Source organism: Acinonyx jubatus, chromosome A2, assembly GCF_027475565.1.
Source record: "Acinonyx jubatus isolate Ajub_Pintada_27869175 chromosome A2, VMU_Ajub_asm_v1.0, whole genome shotgun sequence".
Classification (NCBI taxonomy): domain Eukaryota; kingdom Metazoa; phylum Chordata; class Mammalia; order Carnivora; family Felidae; genus Acinonyx; species Acinonyx jubatus.
The window spans coordinates 161,441,397-161,465,820 of NC_069383.1; the positions used below are offsets into that span (position 1 = coordinate 161,441,397).

General features: G+C 61.8%; 2 protein-coding genes across 3 annotated transcripts; one reads left to right on the top strand and one right to left on the bottom strand.

Annotated features, from left to right (window-relative positions):
• The first annotated feature begins 295 nt into the window (after positions 1-295).
• On the top strand, positions 296-5,762 carry FUT6 (fucosyltransferase 6). 2 transcript variants are annotated; one of them, XM_027049324.2, is made up of 2 exons: positions 296-577; positions 3,727-5,762. In XM_027049324.2, the coding sequence occupies exon 2, from the start codon at positions 4,248-4,250 to the stop codon at positions 5,397-5,399; it is 1,152 nt and encodes a 383-aa protein (XP_026905125.2). In that variant the 5' UTR covers positions 296-577; positions 3,727-4,247; the 3' UTR covers positions 5,400-5,762. The 2 variants fall into 2 exon arrangements, with proteins under 2 accessions (XP_026905125.2, XP_053076005.1); XM_053220030.1 differs by having other exon boundaries at positions 299-577; positions 4,236-5,762.
• A 2,282-nt stretch (positions 5,763-8,044) lies between these two features.
• Positions 8,045-22,640, bottom strand: NRTN (neurturin). The gene is made up of 3 exons (XM_027049259.2): positions 22,261-22,640; positions 11,271-11,446; positions 8,045-8,648 (listed from the first exon to the last, which is right to left on the bottom strand). The coding sequence occupies exons 2-3, from the start codon at positions 11,437-11,439 to the stop codon at positions 8,224-8,226; spliced, it is 594 nt and encodes a 197-aa protein (XP_026905060.1). The 5' UTR covers positions 11,440-11,446; positions 22,261-22,640; the 3' UTR covers positions 8,045-8,223.
• Positions 22,641-24,424: the final 1,784 nt, after the last annotated feature.

The following is a 24,424-nucleotide window of genomic DNA, read 5'->3' on the forward strand; positions in this document are numbered from 1 at the left end:
GGCACAAGGCAAGGTACCAGGGAGGGCTTAGGGTTTCTTTGCCCTTCCAGGCAAGCCACACTGGGCCTACAGCCACCTTCGTACCAACCTGGAAGCTTTCCGAACCCTGTCCTTCTTTATACACAGGCACAATAGCCTTAGTCACGGGGCGCAGGCTGATTCAACCTCCTGGCACCAGGCTCCCACCCTCGGGTGGGTCCAAAAGTCACCTCATGGAAGGACAAGACACCCATTTCACTTTTATGGCCCCGAAGCATTTTCAGGAACCACGGATGAAGACCAACTATATTGGAAAAATCAATTTGGGTCGTTTGGCCAAATATACGTGCAGTCCTTATCAATCATTGTGCCACAGCCGAGTTCAGGGGAGTCCCACGGTTCGCTTTTCGGCGATGGCCTGGCTCCTGGGACGGGGCACCCTGGGTCACCTGATGAGAGCTCTGGGGGTTGGGCTGAGCCGTGCTGCCGTGACAAGTATATTTCCTTCTCCTCCCTGGCGTTGTCTAATCCACACCCTGAGGAACCAGCTCTCCTCAGTCCTCAAATTCCTGGTCAGCTGCTAGCCACCCCTCCCCAGGTAAGGCCTCTTGGGGCAAATTTAACCCCCGCCGTAATGCATCGGATGCCCCCCTGGGTGAGGCTTGCTGGCTGCCCTCCTGGGGCCTTCCAGAGTCCAGGGGGGCCTGCGGTGGGGTGGTGGGGTAGGGCACAGGAACTTCTGAGGTAGGTGCCAGGCCTCGCCAGACCTCAGAGACCCCTGTGCCCTGGCCTCCATTGGTAACCTGGAGCCCTTTGGAGTTCCAGACCTGGGACTCTCTCTGGCCTGTCTGGTGGGAAAAGGACTTACAATGCAGGGAAGTTTAGGGCTGGGTTTTCATTTGGTTCCTTTCTTTTCTTTCTTTCTTTCTTTCTTTCTTTCTTTCTTTGTGGTTTTTGTTTGCTCGCTTTTTGTTTTGTTTTGTTTTTTGCCGATCTGTGTGGCTTCATAGCACAAGAGCATTTTTCATTCTGTTTCCAAGAAAAAAATATCTTGGGTTCAGTTTGGGTGGGAAACCCCCCCCCCCGTCTCCCCCCCACCAAATCTGTGTTCCTTCAAGGTCATTGCCAAGGACCTCCTGTCTCCCAGGAGGGGTGCCACACACCCAGGGCCCATACTGAAAAGCACCGGCTATATTCATTTTCGCTACATTTCTATAATCATTTTCGCTACATTTCTACGTATTAACCTTTGGTGCAGGGCCAGAAGCCCTGAGACGCACGGCAGCATATGGGCAAAGCTCTGTCCCTTTCCCAGTCCTGTCTCGGCTATCTCCTGAAAACCTGTGTGCTGGGTTCCCTTCCAGAAGTGTTGGCACGAATACGTGATTCTGCACTCCACTCGTTTCCATCATTCAAGGCCACCTGCCGGGTGCTACACGCTGCCCCGACAGCTTTACCCCCCCCTTCCCCGGGGAGCACTGGCCCGCCAGCCACCGAGGACATTTTCTGAAACAGCTTCATTGATCTATAATTCACACCCAGTACGATTCACCCATCTGAGGTGTACAATTCAATAGTTAACGTCATTTTATGACTTTTTTTTACTGTTTATTTATTGAGAGAGAGAGAGAGAAAGACAAAGTGCTAGTGGGGGAGGGGCAGCGCAAGCGAGGAAGACACAGAATCCAAAGCAGGCTCCAGGCTCTGAGCTCTCAGCACAGAGGCCGATGCACGAACCGACGCACGAACCGTGAGATCATGACCTGAGCTAAAGTCTGATGTCTGAGCCACTCAAGAACCCCCCCCCCCAGATGTTACATTTTAAAATAGGGGAGCCCGGGTGGTTCTGGCTGTAAAGGGTCCCTGTCTCTCTCTCTCTCTCCCTCAAAAATAAATAAATAAACATTAAAATGTAACATTGCCTGTCAAAATGTTACATCACGTTAGAAATTGTGGCAAAAGGTACCTGACTTAAAATTTGCTGTTTTAACCACTTTCAAGCGTGCGGTTCACAACGGCAGTGCAGCCAACACATCGATTTACAAAACTTTTTGGTCACTCCAAATAGAAACTCTATCCCAGGTAGCAAAGACTCCGGGCTCCCTTTCCACCCTCCCAAACCCCTGGTAATCTTTAATCTGCTTTCTGTCCCTCTCAATTTGCCTATTCTCCATGTTTCGTGGAAGTAGGATGGCGGAATCTATGTCCGGCTTCTCTCACCAGAGAAGGGCAGTGCCCTCAAGGTTCGTTACACTACTGGCAGGTATCCGAATATCCTTCCTTTTGAGACTAACATTCCCTGGTGAGGATGGGCCTCATTTTGTGTACCCATTCATCCCTCAGAGAACATCTGGGTTGTTTCCAAATTATGGTGTTGGTGAATCATGCTGTTAGGAGTACAGGTGTACAAATATTTGAGTCCCTGCTTTCAGTTCTTTTTTGCAGACCTCAGGGGGTAGGACCATTGGCTGCAAAGGCAACCAGCTTGAGGTTTCTGAGCGGCAACGGAGCTGCTGTGCTACACGCCCTAATTTTGTTTTACATTGTTTAATGTTTATTTTTGGAGGGGCGAGACAGAGCAGGAGCGGGGGAGGGGCAGAGAGAGAGGGAGACACAGAATCCGGAAGGCGCTCCAAGCTCCGAGCGCTGTCAGCACAGAGCCCAGCCACCGGGCTTGAACTCACGAACCGGGAGATGGTGACCTGAGCTGAAGTCGGTTGCTTAACCGACGGAGCCACCCGGGCGCCCCCGTAATTTTTTTAATTTTCTACCAGCTGTATTAAAAAGAGTAGCGAGACAAGGGGCGCCCGGGTGGCTCAGTCAGTTGGGCGTCTGACTTCGGCTCAGGTCATGATCTCACGGTTCACAGGTTCAAGCCCTGCTGTCGGGCTCTGTGCTGACAGCTCGGAGCCTGGAGCCTGCTTCGGATTCTGTCTCTCCCTCTCTCTCTACCCCTCCCCTGCTCACGCTCTGTGTCTCTCTGTCTCTCAATGATAAATAAACGTTAAATAATAAATAAATAAGCATTTTTTAAAAGATTTTTTAAAATCACCTCTGCACACAACACGGGGCTCGAACGCACGACCCTGAGATCAAGAGTCGCCTGCTCTACTAACCAAGCCAGCCAGGCGCCCCTACTTTCTGTTTTGAAGCGGTTTTTGACTCACTTTTTCAATTGAAATTAGCGTTAAAGACTCTGTTCCTCAGACACGACGGCCACATTTCAAAGGCTCCATAGCATTACGGGGCTGGCGGCCACTGGATCAGAGGCTGCAAACACAGAGCGTTGCCCCGATGGCAGAGGGCCCTGCTGACAGTGCCTGATGTGTGGACAGAGTGGGGGACGCGTTGGGGGTTATGTCGAGAGGGAGGGTTTGGGCTCTGGGTCATGATGCCTGTGGCTCAGTGTACTTGGGCGAGACATGCATCAGTGTCTCCAAGCCTCAGTCTTCTCATCTAAAACGGGGGACGGGAGGGGCTGGGCTGAAGGAGGTTGCTGGGGCAGAGACAAGGTTCTAGATTTCTGCTCTAGCGGTTGGGGTCTGGGGTCTGCGGTCTGGGAGGACTTTGTGACCACAGGCGGGCACAGGAAGGATCCGGGAATGCAGGGATGCGGGCGGGACCACCCAGCACGGGACCAGAGGGGCTATCTTGGAGCACTACTGAAAGAAACACTGAGTAAATCCAACATCAGGTTCACGCTGGCACCTCTAAGCACTCCCTTTGCTCTCCCCACAAACCGGCCAGGCTCCCCGTTCACGGCAGACCTCAGGATTGGCTGTTGATTTGGCCAGGAGCCAGGAACGCCCTGTGCCCGAAGCTCTACTCTACCTGGCGAGCTCTCGCCTAACCTTCAAACCCAAGCCCTTTGTACCCCTCCTGGACAGATCCCCGGGTTCAAGCCTCCACTCCAGGGCACTGGGGAAGAGGCTGGGACACTATGGGAAGGGCAGGGTCAAGGTGGGACCTGAGGGCCCTTGGGGCCAATGCCACCTCCCTGGGGACCCCTCCCCACATAGGTTATGCGGCCAGGTGGCTGGAGACACTGGGCTCAGGGCCAGGCGCTGTCTGCCGGGACACCAGCGATGCCGCTGTCTCCCTCTGAGTCACCTGGCCTCAGTTTCCTCAACCGCAGAATACAGGTAACAACAGTGCCAGCCTCAGGACTCACGTACGTCACCTGGCTGACACGTGGGTAACCCACGATTGTCTCCTTTGTTATCAACGATGCCGTCTCCACTCCCCCCTCCTCCCAGCTGCTCTGACCCATGGATGCACTCGGCTGGACCAAGACCCGATGGCCCTGGCAACAGTGTCTCCTCGGGCTGCTGCTGCAACTGTTTCTGGCTCTGTGCTTCTTCTCTTACCTGCGAGTGTCCCAAGACACGCCCTTGTGGTCCGCCAGGTCGGGGGCCGATGCGGCAGAAGCTCTCGACGCGGCTCCCAACGGGTCCTCAGGGATGGTGTCCTCCCAGGGGGCGCCCTGCCCGACCCCCCCTGGGTCCTCTGCCCGCCCGCCCCTGGTGCTCCTGCTGTGGACATGGCCATTCAACCGCCCCGTGCCTCTGTCCCGCTGCTCGGAGCTGTGGCCGGGCACGGCCGACTGCCGGCTGACTGCGGACCGCAGCGTGTACCCTCAGGCGGACGCGGTGCTGGTGCATCACCGCGAGGTCAGCTACAACCCGAGGAAGCAGCTCCCCACGTCCCCACGGCCGCCGGGCCAGCGCTGGGTCTGGTACAGCATGGAATCGCCCAGCCACTGCGCGCAACTGAAGGCCCTGGACGGATACTTCAACCTCACCATGTCCTACCGCAGGGACTCGGACATCTTCACACCCTATGGCTGGCTGGAGCCGTGGCCCGGCCAGCCGGCCTCCACGGTGGTCAACGTCTCGGCCAAGACGGAGCTGGTGGCCTGGGTGGTGTCCAACTGGAGGGAAGACTCAGCCAGGGTGCGTTACTACCACCTGCTGAAAGCTCACGTCCAGGTGGACGTGTATGGGCGCTCCCACAAGCCACTGCCGGAGAAGGCCATGGCCCAGCAGCTGTCCCGGTACAAGTTTTACCTGGCTTTCGAGAACTCCTTGCACCCCGACTACATCACCGAGAAGCTGTGGCGGAACGCCCTAGAAGCCTGGGCCGTGCCCGTGGTGCTGGGCCCCAGCAGGAGTGACTACGAACAGTTCCTGCCCCCCGACGCCTTCATCCACGTCCACGACTTCCAGAGCGCCGAGGAACTGGGCCGGTACCTGCAGGCGCTGGACAAGGACCACGCCCACTACCTGAGCTACTTCCGCTGGAGGGAGACGCTGCGACCTCGGTCATTCAGTTGGGCCCAGATGTTCTGCAAGGCCTGCTGGAGGCTGCAGCAGGACTCCACCTACCAGACTGTGCCCAGCATAGCTGCCTGGTTCACGTGAGCTGGCCGGGCCGGGGCGGGGGTCGCCCCACACCACACCCCTGGGGACACGCCTGCCGGGACGCGGGTGGCCGGGGAGCTCGCTTAGCTGGGGCTTCACCCGCTGGCCACCTCTGCTGCCAGGAGACCGGCCCGGGCCACCTTTCCTGCCAGGGGCCTCCCCGCCCGGGGGGGGGGGGGTCTCACCCACTTGCGAGGAGCCTCACCCGCTGGGGACCCCACCCACGAAGGCACTCAGGCCCTGGGGAACCGGCCTGGGGGTCCCACCCGCTGGACGCGGTTCTGCTGGGTTTGCTTGTGGTTGCCCTCTGCTGTTGTTAACCGCCTGTGGGGTGGCAGGCGGGCAATGTTGGCACCAGACTCCCGATGGGAATGCTCCCAGGAAAACCGAGGTCTTCTCCCTTCTTTTACAACCGCGGTTCTCACCCCAGGGTGGCTCTGCCCTCCAGGGCACACTCGGCCAGGTGCCGTGAGGCTTGTGGCTGTCACAGCTGGAGATGGGGCGATAGCCTCGAGTGGGTGGGGGGCCACGGATGCTGTGCAACAGCCTAGGGTGCCCAGGACGTCCCCCACAACCACGAATGGCCTGGTCCCGGATGTCAAAAGATGGAAAAGCCCCCGAGGTCAGGCAGTGGGGAGTGGGGACCGGGCTGCCTGGGGGGTCACTGGGGGCCGGGGGCTGTCCGGCGAAGGAGGGGGGAGGGGCGGGTGTGGTGCCGTGCGAGTAGTCGGGCGGGCTTGTGTCACATGTGGCGACCATGCGGGGCGGGGAGCGTGACCGTTGGCGTGAGTGTCCCCGCTGTGTGTGGGCGAAAGCCAGACCCCATGTGCTTTACAGATGAGCGGTGACCTTGAGGTGTCACTCGTAGCGCGCAGTTTTGACCGTGACGACTGAACGCATGTGGGAGGGCCGGGCGTCTGTGTGTGATCTGCTCTGCCGAGCCCCATGTAGGTGCCCAGTCTCAGTGCGTGCGTGTGCGTGTGTGTGTGTGCGTGTGCACTACAGGGAACCCAGCCCCAGGGATCTGTGGGGGCTGTCGGGTATATGTTCCAATTCTCTGGTGGTCTGGGCCAGCGCCCTGTGGTTGGGATCCTGGAACTGAGTGGGAGACGAGGAACCGAGGTGCCAGGAGGTCCTGACAGGATGCACACACTCGCTCCTCCATCCACACACACGCGTGCACACACACACACACACACACACACACACACACGGTCATCGGGCTTCAGGGGCCACAGACCTGGGCTCCAAGGTCGATTTTCCCACTATGGATCCTGGGCTGAGCACCTTCTGTCTCTGTGGCTCAAGGCCATCTGGGATGGGGAAACTGAGGCTTGGCTTCTGCTCCAAGCAGATAGGGACCCCGGCTGCTTCTCTGCCATGGCTGAGCTGAGTCAGCCCAAACTAACAGGAATCCACCACCCCAAACCTCAGAGCCAGAAGACTGCACGGGTGGGCACCCCATCCAGCCTCAGCTCTGAGACTTCCTTCCAGGCAGACCACCCATGGGCTGGGGCCTGGCTGCCCGCCCTGCCCCCGGGGACCCTGGCAGTCCTGCCCGTTAGCTGCCTTCAGTGTGGCCAGCTGGATGAACCTTCCTGGGGCACCTTCTGATTTGGTCCCTCCAGCTTCGGGATACGGGACTGGGTCTGGGAGGGACACGGTGTTAGAAGGTGGTCCTGCGCTCTGCTGTGTGGGAGAGGACAGGGCCCGTCTCTGGGAAGAGTGAAGGAGGGAAGGGGCTGTGCCCTAGGGAGCCTCGGTGGAGCTGGGGGTGAGGGAAGAGGAGAGGGCAGCACATCCTCAGGAAGGCTGTCTGGGGTGGGGAGGGGGCTGCCCCTCCAGAACCTCACTGGGAGGTCCAGGAGGCCACGGTCCACGCCCTCTGGTCCAGTGTGCCAGTCTAGGGGCCCAGCACCCGCCCCCTGCCCTGCCCTCCTCCAAGCCTGGGACCCCCACCCCTCCCTACGGTCTGGGAACCCAACACCCTGGGGTGTCCCAGGCTTGCCAAGCATCAAGGTGACACCGCGGGCAAACCTCAACAGCGCGCCGGGCTTTTTCTGTCCTCCCAGGGGACGCGTTGTTAAATCCCCCCGGAGCTCCGGCCAGGGCTTTTATGGGCCCAGGACCTACGTCCCCCGGGACGCGCTCTGCCCGGGCAGGCGCCGGATTCGGGCTGGACAGGGCTGGCGCCCGCCCCAGACCTATCCCCACAGGGAGATAGGCAGCGCGCATATATTTTTAGCTAGTGAAGGAGATAGTGCTCCGTTCCCTCCGGTGGGGGCCCACCGGCCTGAGGAGGCCCTTTAGGGGAGGGAGGCCGGGTCCACCTGGACCTCGGACTCGTCATCCGCCTTGGGCTCTCTCTTCCCACCCACAAGCTCGCCCGACGGGGCAGCGGACGAGGGACACGTCGGGGAAGGGGCCCGGGGACCTGCAGGCGAGTGGGAAGGACGGTCCCGGCCGACGTTGCCCCCACTCGCCCCACTCGGCTCTTTATCCCACGGGAGGAGGACCCTCTTGTCCACCTCCTTTCCCCCAAAGCCCACGGGATCCTCCCACCATCCAGCAGGTGGAGCCCGCCCCCGCCCCCATTCCCAGCGCAGCTGGCGCCTACTCCCCCCGCCCTCGGGTCCCTCGGAGAGGTGGGCACCCCCGGCACGCGGAATCACGACGCAACGCTCCGCTTTCCACACTTTATCTGGAGCGGGTATTGGACAGTCCTGGGGCCTCGACGGCATCGTCTGCGCAGGGGCAGTCTGCGGCCGCGGGGCCTGCCCGGCGGGACGGTGGGCGCCGTCGCGCCGGCGCCGGTGAGGTAGGGTCAGACGCAGGCACACTCGCGCGCCGACAGCTCGTGAACCGTGTGGTAGCGGCTGTGCGCGTCCAGGAAGGACACCTCGTCCTCGTAGGCCGTCGGGCGGCAGCAGGGCTGCGCGCGCACCCGCTCCCGCCGAACCCGCCGCCGCTGGCGGAGCCGCCGCAGCCCCAGGTCGTAGACGCGCGCCGCCGCCTCGCAGGCGCCTGCGCAGTAGCGGAACAGCACCGTCTCGTCGGACGCGTAGCCCAAGCCCAGCTCGCTCACGCGCACCTCGAGCTCGCGCAGCCCGCACGGCCGCGTCCCCGACCGCGCACGCGCGCGCCGCCGCCGGGGCCCCGCCCGACGGCGCGGACGCGGGGGCCTTCCGACCCAGGGCGTCAGCTCGCTCAGCTCCACCGCGTCCGGGGCGCCCTGCAGCAGTGCGCGATCTGCGGGGACAAAGGGCTGCGTCAGCGGGTGGCTGGGGGAGCGCGCCGGACCCTCGCTGTTCCCCGGCAAAAACAGCCCCGCGCTGGGGTGCTGGCGCAGCTGTCGCATCCCCCCACCCCCCCTCTCCACCCTCTCTGTGCACCCTGTCCCTAAGCACCGTTGCACTGGGACTTTTTCCCTTTCACAGAGCTGCTCCCTCCTCTTGGCAGGGAAGGAAGGGAGCACTCAGCTGGGGGGGGGGGGTATCCTGGGCCAAATCCCTGTCCCTGATTGGGTCCCCCGCTGGCCCCACCCCTATGCTGGGCTGTCCCGGGGAACCGGCACACCCTTTCTGGCCAGTGTTGGGGAGCTCCACACCAGGCTTCAACCGCTCACCCTTGCTCACCCTTGGTTGAGCTGCTAACGAGTCTCTACGTCACTCTTTGGGGCCCACCCCCAATTCCCTCCCCCTCGCCGCCCCGTTCCTCCTGTTCCACTGCGTGGTGGGACTCAGTTTCTCCATCCACAGTACTGAGTCAGAAGTTTGGGCTTCAGCACGAGCAGAGGAGCAGCAGGCCTGCATGTGAGGCCTTGCGCGTGGCACCACCTAATGTCACAGCCACCCCCGTGGTACAGGTAAGGAAATGGCGCATCCAACCCGACAGAGACTTGCCTAAGGCCACACTGTTAGCAGGTGGCAGAGGCAGAGACGAGCCCAAACAGCCTTCTTCCCGCCTCCATCGTGTGCCCAAGTTTGGCCCCCATCCAGTCCTCTTCTCCCACGGTCTCCGGGAGGTGCCCCGAGTCACCGATCGCCAGGGCCCCGTAGCCTAAGTTGATTTCCCAAGCGCCTGGGCCTGCCCCAGTACCCTGCAGCCTCAGGACAGAAGTATAGACGTGGCAGTGGCAGGTGGTGCGGACTGTGGGACTGCAGGAGGGGTTCCCAAGCCCTCCACAGGCGGCCTCATACTTGTGGTTGGGAAAGGAGATCCTGAGTTTAGCCCCCTAAGGGCCCCCAGGCCGGCACCCCCGGCTTGCAAAGAAATAGCTCACGGCGTGGCCCAAGTGGGAGAGTCTGTCTGTTCCCACGGGGGGTGGGGGGGTGTCTCAGGAGTCAAACCCTAGTTCTGCCACTTTCAGCCCTGTACAACTCAGGTAGGTGATGGCACTGCTCCGGGCCTCGGTGTCCCCTTCTGCTCAAGGAGGCTCGTCGGGTCCCTGCTTTGGCTGAGGCTGGACAGTGCAAAGCGTGGATCCAATGAGCATCATGTATCCAGTTCCTGAAGTCCAGGGCAGGACTGGGGGGGCTCTGGGGTCAGGCTCAGGCCTACCTCACTTAATGCTGCCTAAAATTCCACCGTGTTGTGCCCAGCCCTAAGGTATACATTGAGAGAGTTTTCCAGATAAAGCACAGATGCCCAGTTAAATTTGAATTTCAGATAAACAGTGAATAATCTCTTGGTGCTGCTGCCCTGCCTCCCTCCAGCAGGCCTGGCCACCGGCACAGGGGCTGGAACATAGGGGTGAGGTCAGCAGCAGCTTCTGCCCTTCCCCCTCCCACCGCCCCAACCGTGAAATTTCGCCATCAGCGCATTGGTCTCGGGGCCTAACACTGGGGCTCTGAGGGGAGTCCGTGGTCACTCCTTCCCTTAGGAGGGCTGTGCCCAGGGACGGGGTCCAGGGAGGAAATCACCGGCCCACGGACCGAGCCCCTTCCCGGTGCCTGAGATTTCACCATGGGTGTTGTGCCCTCGGGTTCTGGAACACTAGCGTTTTGGGGCCTCATCCGGGGAGTCTGGGACCCGTGTCCTGGAAGTTCTTTGACGCCGCAGGAAGAAGCGGCCAAGCGGCCGACGGAAGTGGAGCCCGTGCCGCCGGCTACCCTTGTCCATTGTAAGCACAAGAAAGGAGGATTGTGTGGGCCCACAGGGCCGGCGAGGACTTGCACGCAGGCGTGCCCGTCGCCCCACCCACAGGCCCGTTGCACGCGCCCAGACGTACACCTCGGTCATCCGCGCGGCTCCGCGTGGACACGTGCGCGCGTGCGCACACAAGAAGTGGGACCCATGCCAGGCCCATGCCTGGCAGGAGGGCAGAGGGCAGGTGCCTGGAAGGAGTGGGGAGTTGGGCCGTGGGGGACACGCCCCTCCGGGGGGGAGGCCGTATTTCAAGTCTGCATCCCCCGCCTTCTAGTATGTCATCTCTCCCAACTCCTGTCTCTTTGTCTCTGAGCCTTTATGCCTCTGTTTCTCTCCCCAGTTCTAGGTCTCCCGTGTCTCCCCCTCCGCTTGGTCTCTGTCCACCGGGCAGGTCAGTGGGGACTCGGGTGCAGCCTCCGTCTCCACACACTCCCCGCTGTGCGGTGGGGGCCTCCGGGCCCGATGCCCAGGTCTAATCTCCATCTGGTCCCCTGGTCCCCTCAGGGCCAGAGCCTAATTCCTTATGACAGCTGAGCCAAGAGACCCCCCGCCACCCGGTTCTCAGCCACCACCCCCGCCCCCATGCCACCCCTGCCAGGCCGCTGGGAAGACTGGCACCCCCTACACCCCATCTAAATAAGCCTCCGTGGCCCCTGCCGGAAATTCCACCGTTGTGCCCGCCCCTGGATCCCGCCATCTGACCCGCGACGGGGAGGGGCTTACACTGGGCCAGACGGGCGATCCGGGCGTCCAGGGTGCGAGGTGGCCGGCGCAGTGGGGACAGCGCGGGTCCCAGGCGGTGGCTGAGGAGCAGGCCGTCCCGACACATCCAGATGGAGAGCACGGAGCTGCAGAGCACCGAGGCTAAGGCTGCCGCCTTCCAGCGCTGCATACTCGGCCTGCGGGCACGGGATGGGCAGCCACATGGCCTCCGTCCGTCTTTCAGGCGACAAACGGGCACGGGGCACTGGGCCAGACACCGGGGACATGGTGGGGCCCCTGATTTCAAACCACTTCTGCTTAATGATCAGATATAACATAGAAATGATTCATCTAGGGGCGCCTGGGTGGCTCAGTCGGTTGAGCGTCCGACTTCAGCTCAGGTCACGATCTCGCGGTCCGGGAGTTCGAGCCCCGCGTCGGGCTCTGGGCTGATGGCTCAGAGCCTGGAGCCTGTTTCCGATTCTGTGTCTCCCTCTCTCTCTGTCCCTCCCCATTCATGCTCTGTCTCTCTCTGTCTCAAAAATAAATAAACATTAAAAAAAAAAAAAGAAATGATTCATCTAGGAGCCACTGAACAAGGTTGTGAAAAATGCTGCCAAGGAACGGGGTGGGCGGGGTGCCAGGGGGAACGGGGGAACCACCCCCACCTGGGGGGTCCCACAGTGCTCCCCTGAGGAGTGTGGAAAGCTGAGACTTGAACGATAGTAGGAGTTGGCCAGGCAGAAGAGAATAGCATCGCAGGCGGGGGAACAGCCTGTGCAAAAGTCCCGAGGCTGGACTGAGGTTGGCCAGTGCACCCAGGAGGCTGGGGTGGGTGGAGCCCAGTGAGCCTGGGGGAAGACTGGAAGGAGAGGAGGCCACTCCCAGCAGGGGGCACTGTGGGACCAGGGTGTGGTGGAGATTTGGTGATTTACAGCACGTTCTAGGAGGCAGGATCCCTGGGGTTGAGACTGTTCCTCACATAGTGAGGTCCTTGGGAGTGACTTCCTGTCCCTCTCTGAGCCCGGGTCCGCCCCCACCCAGACACATAAACTGATGCTCAGAAGGGGCATCCATGGACCACAGCTGCACTCGACCCACCCCCAGGCTTCGCACAAGCTGGTCCTTCCTCCCAGAATATTCTCTTCCCCTCCTCCTCCAAGCCCCCCATTCCCCTCTCAGTCTCCGCCTGGAGGGCGCCTCCCCTTGGAAACCTTCTGTGGCTGCTCATACTCCCCAGCCCCGGGCGGCGCAGGTGTGCACCCTCTGGGCCACCACAGTGCCCTGAGCTCCCCCCCCACCCCACCCCCATTAGCGCACCGAGGACTCCCTGCTGGGATCGCCTAGGCGAGTCCGCCCTGAGTGCACACAGTAGGTGTTTCACGACGCATGCGCACCCCCGCCCACCCGCGCCGGGACCTCTGCCGGCCGCCGGTTTACATTCCCAGCCTGGCCGTCTGGTGCCGGCCCGCGCGGGGCCTGGCGTCCGGCCCGGTGTAAACATTTGCACGGAGCGCTGAAAGCCGGGCTGGACGCGGGTCAGCAGCGCCTGTGCGCGGCTGTCGGGTGCCGGGCACCCCCGCGCGCGCACCTCGGGCCGCTAGTGCTGCCGGCCACCGCGCGCAGCCGGGATTTGCGTGAGATTTGCACCTCGGTTTTGCATGGGCGCCGCCCTGGGTGGTTAAGCGCAGGGCGTCTGGAACCGCCTCTCCCCGTCCCCACCCCCGCCCCCGCCCCGTGGAGGCGCGGGCGCAGGACCTACAGCCGCCACCCAGCAGCAGGGGACATTAATTAAGCGCCTGCTGTGTAGCAGACCCCGTGCTGAGCCCACGAAGGAGGCGCCATGGTCGCCGTTTTACAGCTGGGGAAAATGAGGCCCAAAGCAGGTAGGGCCTTACCCAAGGGCACAGCTAGGAAAGCATCTGGGATTCGAACCCGGGGTCTTTGGCAGGACCCACACGCATGGGCTGTGCTGTGCTTGGGAGCGGATGCTGGGTCATCCTGAGGGCTTGCCGCTTTGGGGGTGTTTGGTAGGGCCGTTTGCGCGGCTGTCGGTGGTGTTGGTGGAGAATGAGCTTCCTCCCCCACAGGGGGCGTGCAAGCAACCTGGGGCCAGCCTGGAGATCAGAGGTCACAGGGCTGTGCCTGACACGTGGGAGGAACAGCGGTGACCCATGTGGCTGGAACAGAGTGAGTGAGGGGGGAGGGGAGTCCAGAGAGGGGCCCGGGGCGGGTCCTGCAGGGCGGGGGGGGCCGCGGGGAGAATATTTCATTGTCAAATTTGTACAGCAAGCGGGAGACACCCCCCCCCCCCGAAGTTGTCAGGTGCCCACACCGCGCCCCTTTGCTCTAAAAGTGCCCCTGCTTTATGCTGGGTCCCCGTGGGCCTCACCTGGGCAAGGCCCTCTCTGGACGCCCAGCACCCCGCCAGCTCTCACACCCACGTTTTGAGGCAGGGAGATGGGGGGTGCCTCAGTTTCCCTGTGAGGCTGAACGAGGCCCCTGCATGATGCCCGGCTCTAGTCCTCTGTTTCTGCTCAGGGCTTCCCTCCGGGTGGGGGTGAGGGGGTGGGACGCTGCCAGGCCCGATGGGACTCCGGCCGTGAGAAGGCCAGGCCACGGGAGCCCCTGGTGTCCTTGGAGCCACGGGACCCCCCGGAGTCCTGATGGGGGCCGGAAAGCAGAGGGCCGAGGATGGAGGGGGCCAGTAGGCGCAGCTGATAAGCGGCTGCTAACAATAGGCCTTTCAGCACGGGGGTCACCCAACTGGTTTGTCTCTGGCTGGGACCTGAGCCAGAGGGGTGCCGCGGGTGTGGCCGATGGCTCCGGGAGGGGCCGGTGTCCACCATCAGCCTCTCGGTGTCGTGGAGCCCCCGGACCTGGGGCCGTGCGCTCCCAGCACACGTGGGGGGGTCACACGCTCGGCCTTCTTGTCCTCAGAGGCACGCTTGGGTGTCCTCACTCCCATACACACCCAGACACGCCTGCCTGCGCCCACTGGGACCGGCTGTCCCTCGGCCACTCAAACACGGTCCCACTGATGTTCTGTGTTTTCACACTCATCCCCTCGAATCGATGGGCCTCACGCACTCGGGCGTTTCCACACACGTTGGGACTCGCACGACCACCCCATCCCGCTCACTCGCGTGGCTGTTCTCACATCCATATACAAAGACGACCACATTGATGGGCTGGGGCATTTTCACACACATCCAGCAACATTATTACACCCCCAGGCATGTTCACAAGTCTTCCTCAAGCAAGATGACACCGACGGACAAAAACACGGTCAGTAACTCGGATGTGTTCACACCCCCACCTGAAAACGTGGTGACACTCTCGTTTTTGAACACAGTCACCAGCTCAGCCCCTTACGCGGCACGGATCACTACCGGGGGTCACTCCGTCCCGCTACTCACGTGCTCGAACCCTCACCCCGGGGCATGTTGCCACCCACACCCCCACGCTCTGACAGCCACGCTCACACCGGCTCGAACACTTGCACGCTTTCACACTGGTACGCCCTCACCCAGGATAGGCCGGCTTCGCTTGCACCCGATCCGGGGAGCTGTCGCCCCCCCGAGCGCTCGCGCTCCCAGCCACTCGGGTGTTCTTAGCCTCTTGCACCCTTGGGGGCTCCCACACCAGCATTTTCAGACTCTCCCGAAAGACACACGTCGTCTCCGGCATGCTGCACGGAGAACGGGCATGGCCGCACATGCACGCACTGCACGCACGCACTGGGACCTCTGCGTGCCCAGGGACACATACCTGCAGGCTCATGGGTGTCCAGCCGCGTGTGCATCCTGGCCTGGGGCCTAACTGGGGCCGCCCGTGCTTGCTCCTGCCACTCACACACCCCGGCCACACACTCACACACATGGGGGCACGCGTGTGAACACCCGCTGGTGTTGCCAGGCGGTCAGCTCTGGACGTTCCGGGGGCGAGCGAGCGGCACAGACGCGGAGTGCCGTGAGTTAGGTGAGCGGGAGGGAGGCTGCTGACCCAGGAGCGAACTGCCCCGTCCTGACGACTGGTACACGGCCCAGGGCCACGCAGCTCGGGTGCCTCCCACGCTGCCCAGACGGGGCCCGGCCAGCGGTCTCTTCTCAACCTTCAGAAAATATCCCGACCCTGGAGAGTCCTCACTGCCCAGGGACGGGAGCGTTCTTAGGGGCCGTGACAGTCCGAACTTCGCCACTGGGATCAAGGAGGACTTCCACATCTAGCCGGAGGCCACAACGTGCCCAGGGCTGGGAGGAGACTCAGAGAGGGGTGATGAGTAACCCAAAGTCACACAGCCAGACAGGCGCTTCCGATCACCCAAGGAACAGCCGGGGTGAGGGTGTGGGCATGTGGGTGTTTCTAGCAGCTTCCGTGCTAGTGCCAAGAATGCTGCTCATTATCCTGGTGTCCAGGGAACGCCCTGAGGCTCCACCTGTCCATGGAGCTTCCCAGGAGACGCAGGCCAGGCATATGTGTTCCTAAGATCAACAGCCTGCTTCCTGCAGAACTCCTGGCCTCAGGGAGGTACCTGCTTCATGCTCCTTCCCAGGGAGAGGAAGGCTGGGAGGGGACCCTTCCCTCCGTCCACTCATCTCTGCAGTCCGAGGGAGGCCTAGAAGCGGGGCCTGCCTGCATCTGGCAAACTCCTACTCATCCTTCAGAGCCCTGGCTCCCACATGCCCTCCTCTGGGAAGCCATCCCTGCTTCCCCTCTTGGATCCCCAGCCGTGGGTCCCTCCCTCTTACCCAGTCCTGCTGGCATAGCGTCTGGGTCCACAGCTGTCTTCTCTGGACTGGGGGATTTGGGAAGGACAGCCTGGGCCAGGTTCTTTCAAGGCAAGGGCAGGCAGGCTTCAGTATTTCTATTCACAACGGCACGCACCTGCTCCAGCTCTGCAGTCCCCATAGTTTTGCTCACAGGGTGCCTCCCTCCACGTCCAGCCTTGTCCTTCTCCACCTCACCCCTGGACACATCCCCGACCTTCCTATGGGGGGGGCATCTCCCCGAAGGGGGCCACTCAGCACCCAGAACACTAGCGAGGACCCAGGGGAGCCTGACCGGTGGCTGCTGGGACCGTCGTCACTGCCCACGGGCCGAGCAGCCATGAGGACGGATGTGTGGGCGGCCCGCACGTATGGGTGAGCTTGTGAGAAGAGGCTTGCGGATCCGGGGTTCTAGATTCTAGACAGGCTGATTTCCGATCCCTGCTCTGCCTCCTCCCTGCTGGATGCCATGGGGCCAGCTGCTGCCGCTCTGAGCCTCAGTTTCCCCATCCGTACCACGAGCTGCCCGAGACACCCTCCCACATTTGGAGGGCCATCTAATTCAGTGAAGTCCCGCAGGCCCGGCCGATGGCAGCAGGCTGGGCCTCAGACAACGTGCTGGCACGCTTCCTCCCTCCGCGCGGACAGCTCCAGGGCTGGTGGCCGGGCCCGTTTCTAGGGCAGCCCGGCTCCTCTCCGTCCCCCTAGATGATGGCTCCTGGAGGTCCCAGTGATGGGGAAACTGAGGTCCCAGCAGGGGCAGGACTTAGGTTCTCTCAAGGCAGGACTCAATGGTCCTGCAAAACAAGAAACAAATTCCGCAGCCCACAAAAATGTGCCCCCTCCCTGGGAGGCCCCAGGGCCCAGCCCCGCCCCTTGGTGGAGGTGGGGAAGCCAGGGCAGCCGCGAGCCGGCGACACACATCTGGGGGTAAACCAGGAACATCTGGCTAGCACAGCTGGTTCCGATGCTGCGTCTGCAGGGGCTGGGGGCCAGCCTGTGGGGCGGCCTCATGGGGGGGGTGCAGTCACAAACACCCCCAGCCAACCTTCCAGGCCCAGCCAGAGGTGGGGGCCCAGGCCTCTCTGCTTCCCCCAAGCCAGAAGCTCTCTGTTGCCTGATTGCTAGAACCATCGCTGGCTCCCTGCTACTCTGAGAATCAAGTCTGAGCTTCTGAGCTTGACTTAAGGGGCTCCGGGTCTGTCTTCACCCAAGCGAAGCCAATGGATGTATAGACAGAGTGACTTCTGGGGACACCTGTGCTGGTGGAGTGACTATAAGAATAGCTAACACCAGCACTAGTGAAGAAGCCTACCGCTGTTGATTTTTTTTTTAATGTTTTCAAAAGGTTTATTTATTTCTGAGAGAGAGAGTGCAAGCGGGAAGGGAGACAGAATCCCAAGAAGGCTCTGAGCTGTCAGCACAGAGCCCGATGGAAGGCTCGAACTGAGGAACTGAGAGATCGTGACCTGAGCCAAAGTTGGACGCTTAACCGACGGAGCCACCAGGCGCCCCTCTTTCTTTTTCTTTTCATTTATTTATTTTATTTTATTTTATTTTATTCATTCATTCGTTCATTCATGGAGTGAGTGAGCGAGCACGAGTGGGGGAGGGGCAGAGAGAGAGAGAGAGAGAGGGAGAGAGAATCCCAAGCAGGCTCCACATTCTGCTGGAGCCCCAGGCGGGACTGGATCTCAACCGTGGTGAGATCATGACCCGAGTGGAAATCAAGAGTGGGAGGCCTAACCCGCAGAGCCGCCCAGGCGCCCCCTACTGGCGCTGTTCTAAGCACTTTCCTCATAGTAAGTCAGTGAGGTATGGACTATTTTCTCTCCATTTCGTAGTTGGGAAAACCGAGGTCCAAAGAAGTGAAGGTATCGGCTCAAGGTCAAGCAGAGTGTAAGTGGCCAAGCTGAGATCTGAACACAGATGGTCAGGCAAACTCCTCCTCATCCCTCAAAGTCCCAGCCCCGATGCCCCCTCCACACTCTTCCTCACTGTACCGTATGACCTCTCTAATAACAACAACAACATCAACGCCCTGCCACGTGGGCTGTTATGTTAATTTAGTGCCAAACAGTGTGCTAAGTGCTCTCCACGTGTTTAATTGTGCCCACAGACCTTGGAAAAGATGTTGGTATTTCCCACACGGGGAAGCTGAGGAGCAGGGACATAGAGCACCTTGCTCAAGGTGACGCAGAAAATAAGTGGCTGAGCTGAGGTTGAACTTAGGTCTGACTCTGAACTTGTTCTCTCGAACGCCTCCACGGTCCCTGGGACCTGGGTAGCAGGGGTAACGCTGAGGGGCAGGGGGGCAGTGGGAGGGCATGACAGGTCCTGCTGTTTGGGAGAAGGTGGGGCTGAAATCCACAGGAGTAAGAGGCTTTGGCAAAGACACGCAGCACCGCAGAAATAGCGAGTCAAGTGCCCACATGGCAGCAAACCCAGTGTGCCGGGCTGAGCTCTGCCCCCCACACGCCACATCAGCACTTACGGAGTGCCTACTGTGTGTGGCACCCGGCGGAGAACGCGGGCTGACCAAGGCTAACCTGGGCCGCACCCCTGCCACGCTCCTCCCCATCCAATCAGGGAGGGGGGGTCACAAGTGAGAAATAAACAAGGTAATTAAGATGCTGGCAGTTCCAAGAACAAAACGAAACAAGGCAAAGCGATAGTGACGGGGGGGGGGGCGGCCTTTAGGTGGAGTGGGCAAGGGGGGCTTCTCAGAGGAGGCGGCATTGGAGCTGAGACCAAGTGGAGACTTGGAGCGAGTGTTCTAGGTGGAGAAGCTGCAGGAGCAAAGGATCATGGAAGCAGGGCCAGGCCCGTTGAGGGCGACCAGTGTGAGGAGCGGAGGGAGTCGGGGGACGGTGTGGGGAGATGAGGGCGGGGAGACGATGGGGCCGTGGGACCCGCGGGACCGGGGCTCGGTTCCCCACCGGTGCCTGGAGTCCTCTTCCAGAACCTGCGGCTACGCAGGTGTCTTCTCAGGGAGGCCGGGCTGGGGAGCCTGTGCGCTGGGGTCACCAGCTTTTCAGACTCGCCTCTTCCGGCCCCGCCCTCTGCGTGCGGCTGGCCTGTAAAATTCCCACCTTGACCATACCAGACTGGCCAGGCTGGCCCGGGGCTGGCCTTGCAGGCGTCCGGGGCGGGCAGGAGGGGGCTCCCTGGGGTGGGATAACAGGATCATCCTAATTAGGCCTGGCACGGCTGAGCAGCTGGTGTGGGGCCCGGAGGGTGGCGCAAGGGACGTGGGTCCTCTGCAAGTAGCCAGGACGGTGCCACTCCAAGCTGGCCATTAGACAGAAGGGGGACCAGAGGCACAGACCTCAGGCGTGACTCAAACCCTAACGCTGATTTCCTGGGAACCAGGGCACCTGAGTCCCCAGAGTTCAAATCCTGCTTCAGGTCCCCAACACACTGAGCTTCTGAGCCTCAGACGGTGCCCTCTCTCTAGGCCTCGGTTTCCCCAACTGGGAAGTGAGACCCACCTGTGGCAGGCGGGAGCCCCTGGTCTGATCTCTTCCGGCAACAGCCCGAAGCCCGGTTTCCCTTGGATTTGAAGGGAAGATCATTCTGCTCCTGGATACCTTTGCTGAAGTGCAAGTGTGGCTGTTACCTCCCCTGAAAGTAACCTCCCAAAGGCGTCTGGGGACAGTAATGGTGCGGCCGTTGGTGGCAGGGCTCCTGGGCCTCGTCCTTCGAGGAAGACAGACTTAGACTCAGGGTAGACCCAGAGTGAGGAGCAAAGGGTGTACCTCAGGATAGGGGGATCAAGGGTGACTTCCTGGAAGAGGGGCACTGGGGCTGGGGCTGTGAAGGATGAGTAGGAGTTTTCCAAGTGGGAAAAGAAGGGGAATTCCAAGGAGCAGGAATTGCACACGCAAAGATCTGGCTGGCTGGTTCATCGGGAGCCTCTCATCCACCCCCACCCCCCACCCCCAGGTGTATCAGGCACCAGGCTTGTCTGATCCTGTGCTTCAACCCAGCACATAGTAGCTCGATGCTTGGGAGATCCGTGGAGCATGAAGGAACGATCCCCTGGCTAGCCTAGCCTGAGTGTCCTCAGCTGTGAACTGGGGAGAACCAGCCTCCTCCTGGGCCTGCCCAATGCTTACTTGGTGCTCACTAAGCAGAGTGAAGACCCCATCTTCCCTCCATCTCCCCACGTGGGCCTCCCCCCAGAGGCCCAGACTCCCTGCTCCACCTTGGGGACCAGGAAGGATGCATCTGCAGAGGAATCTATAGCCTCAGCAAAGAAGGCTGGGCCCAGTGATGCCAGAGGCATGAAAGGCCCATTCCTCTCTCCTCTGTGTTTCCAGCCCTAACCTCCAGGAATCCGTCCTTGAATGCCCCAGCCCAGTTCTCCCTGTGCCAACCTTTCAGAACAGCCTCTCCCTCCCACACTCACCTAGACACCCTGGAGCTTCCGAAACCGGCAGTGCCATTTTCTGCCTCCAGATCTTTGCATGTGCAGTTCCTCCTGCCTGGAATGCCCTTTCTTTTCCCACTTGGAAAACTCCTACTTATCCTTCACAGCCCCAGCCCCAGTGCCCCTCTTCCAGGAAGTTTCCCTTGATCCTCCTATCCTGAAGGAGACCCTTTGCTCCTCACTCTGGGCTCCACCCTGGGTGTACGTCTGTCTTCCTCGAAGGACGAGGCCCGGGAGCCCTGACACCAACAGTCAGCCACACCGTCACCCTCCAACAAACATTTGTGGCAACAATCTCTTGATTGTGTCCTTGTGCCTGGCTGGAAACTCGTTTCTTCTCCTGCCCCAGACTCTTGAAAGCTATATCCTCTGCTCCTTTCCCAAAAACTGAGGCCTGAAACCTAAGGGGACAAGCACTGATGGCAGACTTTCAGCCAGTGTGCCCTGCCACGGAGGGGGGTGTTTCCTTTTCTTCCCTGTACCCCTAGAATTAGCTCTTTGCAGCTCGTCACTGGGAGTGGTCTATAAAGCCCGGGGTGGGGGGTGGGGGCCTTCAGAACCCTGAACCTCAGGAATCCTAGGATGAAGGGAATGGGGAGGGGTGTCCAAAAGGCCCCAAGGCAAGGGGTTAGGGTGGGGGTAAACTGGTAAAGCTGGGAGTCGTCCCTCCACTGACATCCGCCTAGACCAGTCACGCCCCACTGGGGCTTCCTCAGCCTGGGGCACTTGAAGACAGACAAAGAGTGTCATGGAACACAGAGGGGAGGATGTTGGGCAGAGAAAGGGCAGGGCGGGCAGGCGGGAGTGAGGAAAGTCAGGGGTCTGGCCTCCAGCAACCCCCCCCCCTCCCCCCGCCTCCCAGGACCCTGGCCCTGCTCCCCAGATCCAGGCTGGGGTCCCAGACTTGCAGGTCACCACAGGCCCGCTGAGCCCAGCAAGTGACGACACCACAGTGCACGCTGTTTCTTGGGGGGAGGGTAGTGGCGCTCCAACCCTTGGAAGTGGCGGTGGCCTTCTCCAGTCCCACCCCAAATCCGCCCACTGTCTGCAGCCACTTCTGCCTAATGACGCCTAGCCCACAAACTGCACCTTCCGGGAGAGCTGTGAGACGATCCTGAGCAAGAAATGCCTTTTCTAAAAAGCAAGGAAGGCACGGCCCCCTCTCCTTCAAATCCAGGCTTTGCCCTTAAGGGACTACCCTTCCCCCCCCCCCCCCCCAAATAAGGGTTTCGCGCCCTCTTGTGGCTGAACAGGCGGCTCCAGGAGCCGAGAGCGCCGGGCCCTTACCGGAGGACACCGTGTCCCCGGAGGCGGCGGCGGCTGGAACGCACCACCGACAGATGTTTACTTCTGCGGGCAGCTGGGCCGCGACGGCAGCTCCCCGGCTGGGGTCTGCGGATCCGAATGCCCGCCCCCCACAGCCCCGTGCACACCACAAGGCAGCGCGGCTGTCTGGGTCTCGCTCTCCTAGAGGCTGGGGAGAGGATTCGGCTGCCCCCGCTTCAACCCCTGTTCAGACGCACGCTTGGGGGTCCAAGGAGGCGGAGGCGCTCTCGTCCCGTCGGACAAGGACCCTGGCCAGATCCTGGCTTGGAGAGGCACCTAAGATCGCCCTGCCCACCTCTCCCCCCGGCCGTGCGCGGACCTGTCGCCCCCTTGACCCCACATTCATACACATGCCGGTTCATGGCTGGAGGAGGGAAGCCACCGGTCTATCCCGAGCCCCAGTAAGCTCCCAAACCTCCGTCCAGGGGGCCGGTCCCCCCTCCCACCACCCGTGCCCTGCGGGTCCCCCTCTGCCCCTGCTTACCTGCTCGGGGTGCCCGACTACCCGTTAGTGGTGGCCGCGCCTGCCGCCCGCGCCGGCCCCAGCCCCTGCCCCTGCCGCCGCGACCGCCATCCGGGCCGCCTGGGCCCGCGGCGCCCGGGGGGGCCCGGGCCGGAGGGGGCGGCCGCGGAGGGGACGCGGCGCGGGCCGGCCCATGGGGCCCCCCCGGGCTCGATCAGCCGCGGGCTGCGGCCATCCCGGCCGGGCTGGGGCTGGGGCTGGGGGTGCCCTGGACGGCCGGCGGCTCCGAGAGCGCTGGGTGCGGGGGCGCACGGACGGCACGGGCGGGCTGGGAGCGCGGCGCTGGGCTCCGGGGCTGCGGCGCGAGGGGCCGGGGCGCTCGGAGCGGCTCCACCGCGCGCTCTCCCGCCGCCTCCGCCGCTCCCGCCGCGGACGGCTTGGCCGGCGCGGGGCCGGGGGCGGGGCCGGGGGCGGGGCCAGGGGCGGTGGCTCGGGTTTCCCGGGACGGGAGCCGCCCCCGCCTAAGAGGGGGGGGCGGGAGGAGCGCAGGTGGCTGGGGTGCAGAGGTGAAGGTGATCTCCCCGGGCCCCGGAGACAACGGCGGCGCCCCTCTGGGAAAGCCGGGGCCCCAAGACGTCCCCACAAGGGCCCCCTTCTGGGAAAGGAGGTACAGCGCCCCCGACGCCAGTACCCGCGGCTTTCAGCGCCCCACGCTCGGTTGAGGATCTGGTTTTACTGCCAGGCTCCCAGGTCCTGCCTGGTTCCCTTCCGGAAGGCAGGGCCCCAAGATGTACCCTCACCAAGGAAGCCCTTGAAGGAAACTCCCAGAGTAGCTGCCCCCTAATTAGCCGTTTCCCACCCCTACTCCAGAGACCCCGACGGCGCATCTTCCATGAATCTGGGTCCCCAAGAAGCACCCCGCCCCCAGATCCCCCTCCAGGGAATTAAGAGTTACAGCACTACCCAAGACGGCGGTGACAGCGGCCCACGATCTCCTCCCACCCCACTGATGATTGTGGGGTCCTCCCAGTCCTGCTCCGGGTCCTCTTTCCAGAAAGCTGAAGAAGCCCCCCCTCCCCATGACAAAGCCGTTCTAAGGAACTAAGACCTGAAGTTTTTCCCCGAGACAGTAATCGGTACCCTAAGACCGATGATACCCGCAGCCACAGAGCCCCTCCTCAAGTGGCCGTTCTCCCCATTCTGACCTCAGAGCCCTGCGGGGGATCCCTTTCCCACCCCAGGCGCTCCACTGCGCCCTCCTGGGAATCAAGACCCCGCGCTGCCCCTCCCACCTGCGAGCCCAAACCCACCGCGCCCCCTCCTCGACGGCTCCGCGTTCCTAAAGCGCCCCCTGGCGGCCCCAGCCGACTCAAGGGGGTGGGTGAAGAGGAGGGGTGGGCGGGGCTGGAGCCTCCGTGGCCCCGCCCCACCCCGGCCTAGTTACCGAAAAACACCCGCCCTCGGCCCCCGCATAGGGCTTTTTCCCGCGCGGTGCCGGCCGCCTCCCGCGTTCCTTGGGCCGGGTGCTCTGGTTTCTCTCTACTGCCGCCCGATTTCTTGGGGCCTCCTCACTCTGGCCCAGGCCGCCCGCGTTCCTCTGATGCCAGCAACCCTGGGGTTTATATGGGCGTTAGACCTTCCTAGGACCCGCCGCACACACACACCCTCCCCCCACCCCGCCCTCAACACACACACACGCGTGCACGCACGCACACCCCCCAAAGGGCTTGTACAGGTTGCATCACTACGCGGTGATGGGGGGACGCTCAGGCAGCCTCACCCCCTGTACGGGGGCTCATGGAGGCGTAGGATGTCTGGGTGTGGGCTCAACGAGCAGGAGTCTGCCGGGGTGTGAGCGTGTGGGTAGAGTGGGGGCATAAGGATGAGCAGGTATCAGAGAAGTGGTGGCATCGGGTCCGCCCGGTCCTGGTCCAGGATGGAAAAGACAGGTGTCTGCTCCCTGCGGCCTTGGGCCGATACCGCTTGTACGTGCCTCAGTTTCCCCATCTGTAACACGGGGTATTATCAGTAGATCCTAGTAGGGTTGTAGTAAAGATTGAGTAAGTAAACGTGAGTAACCATGCCTTGCTGGTGGTGAGTGGGGCCCAAGCGCGTGCCATTATTTTTTTTTTATTTTTTTTTTAACGTTTATTTATTTTTGAGACAGAGAGAGACAGAGCGTGAC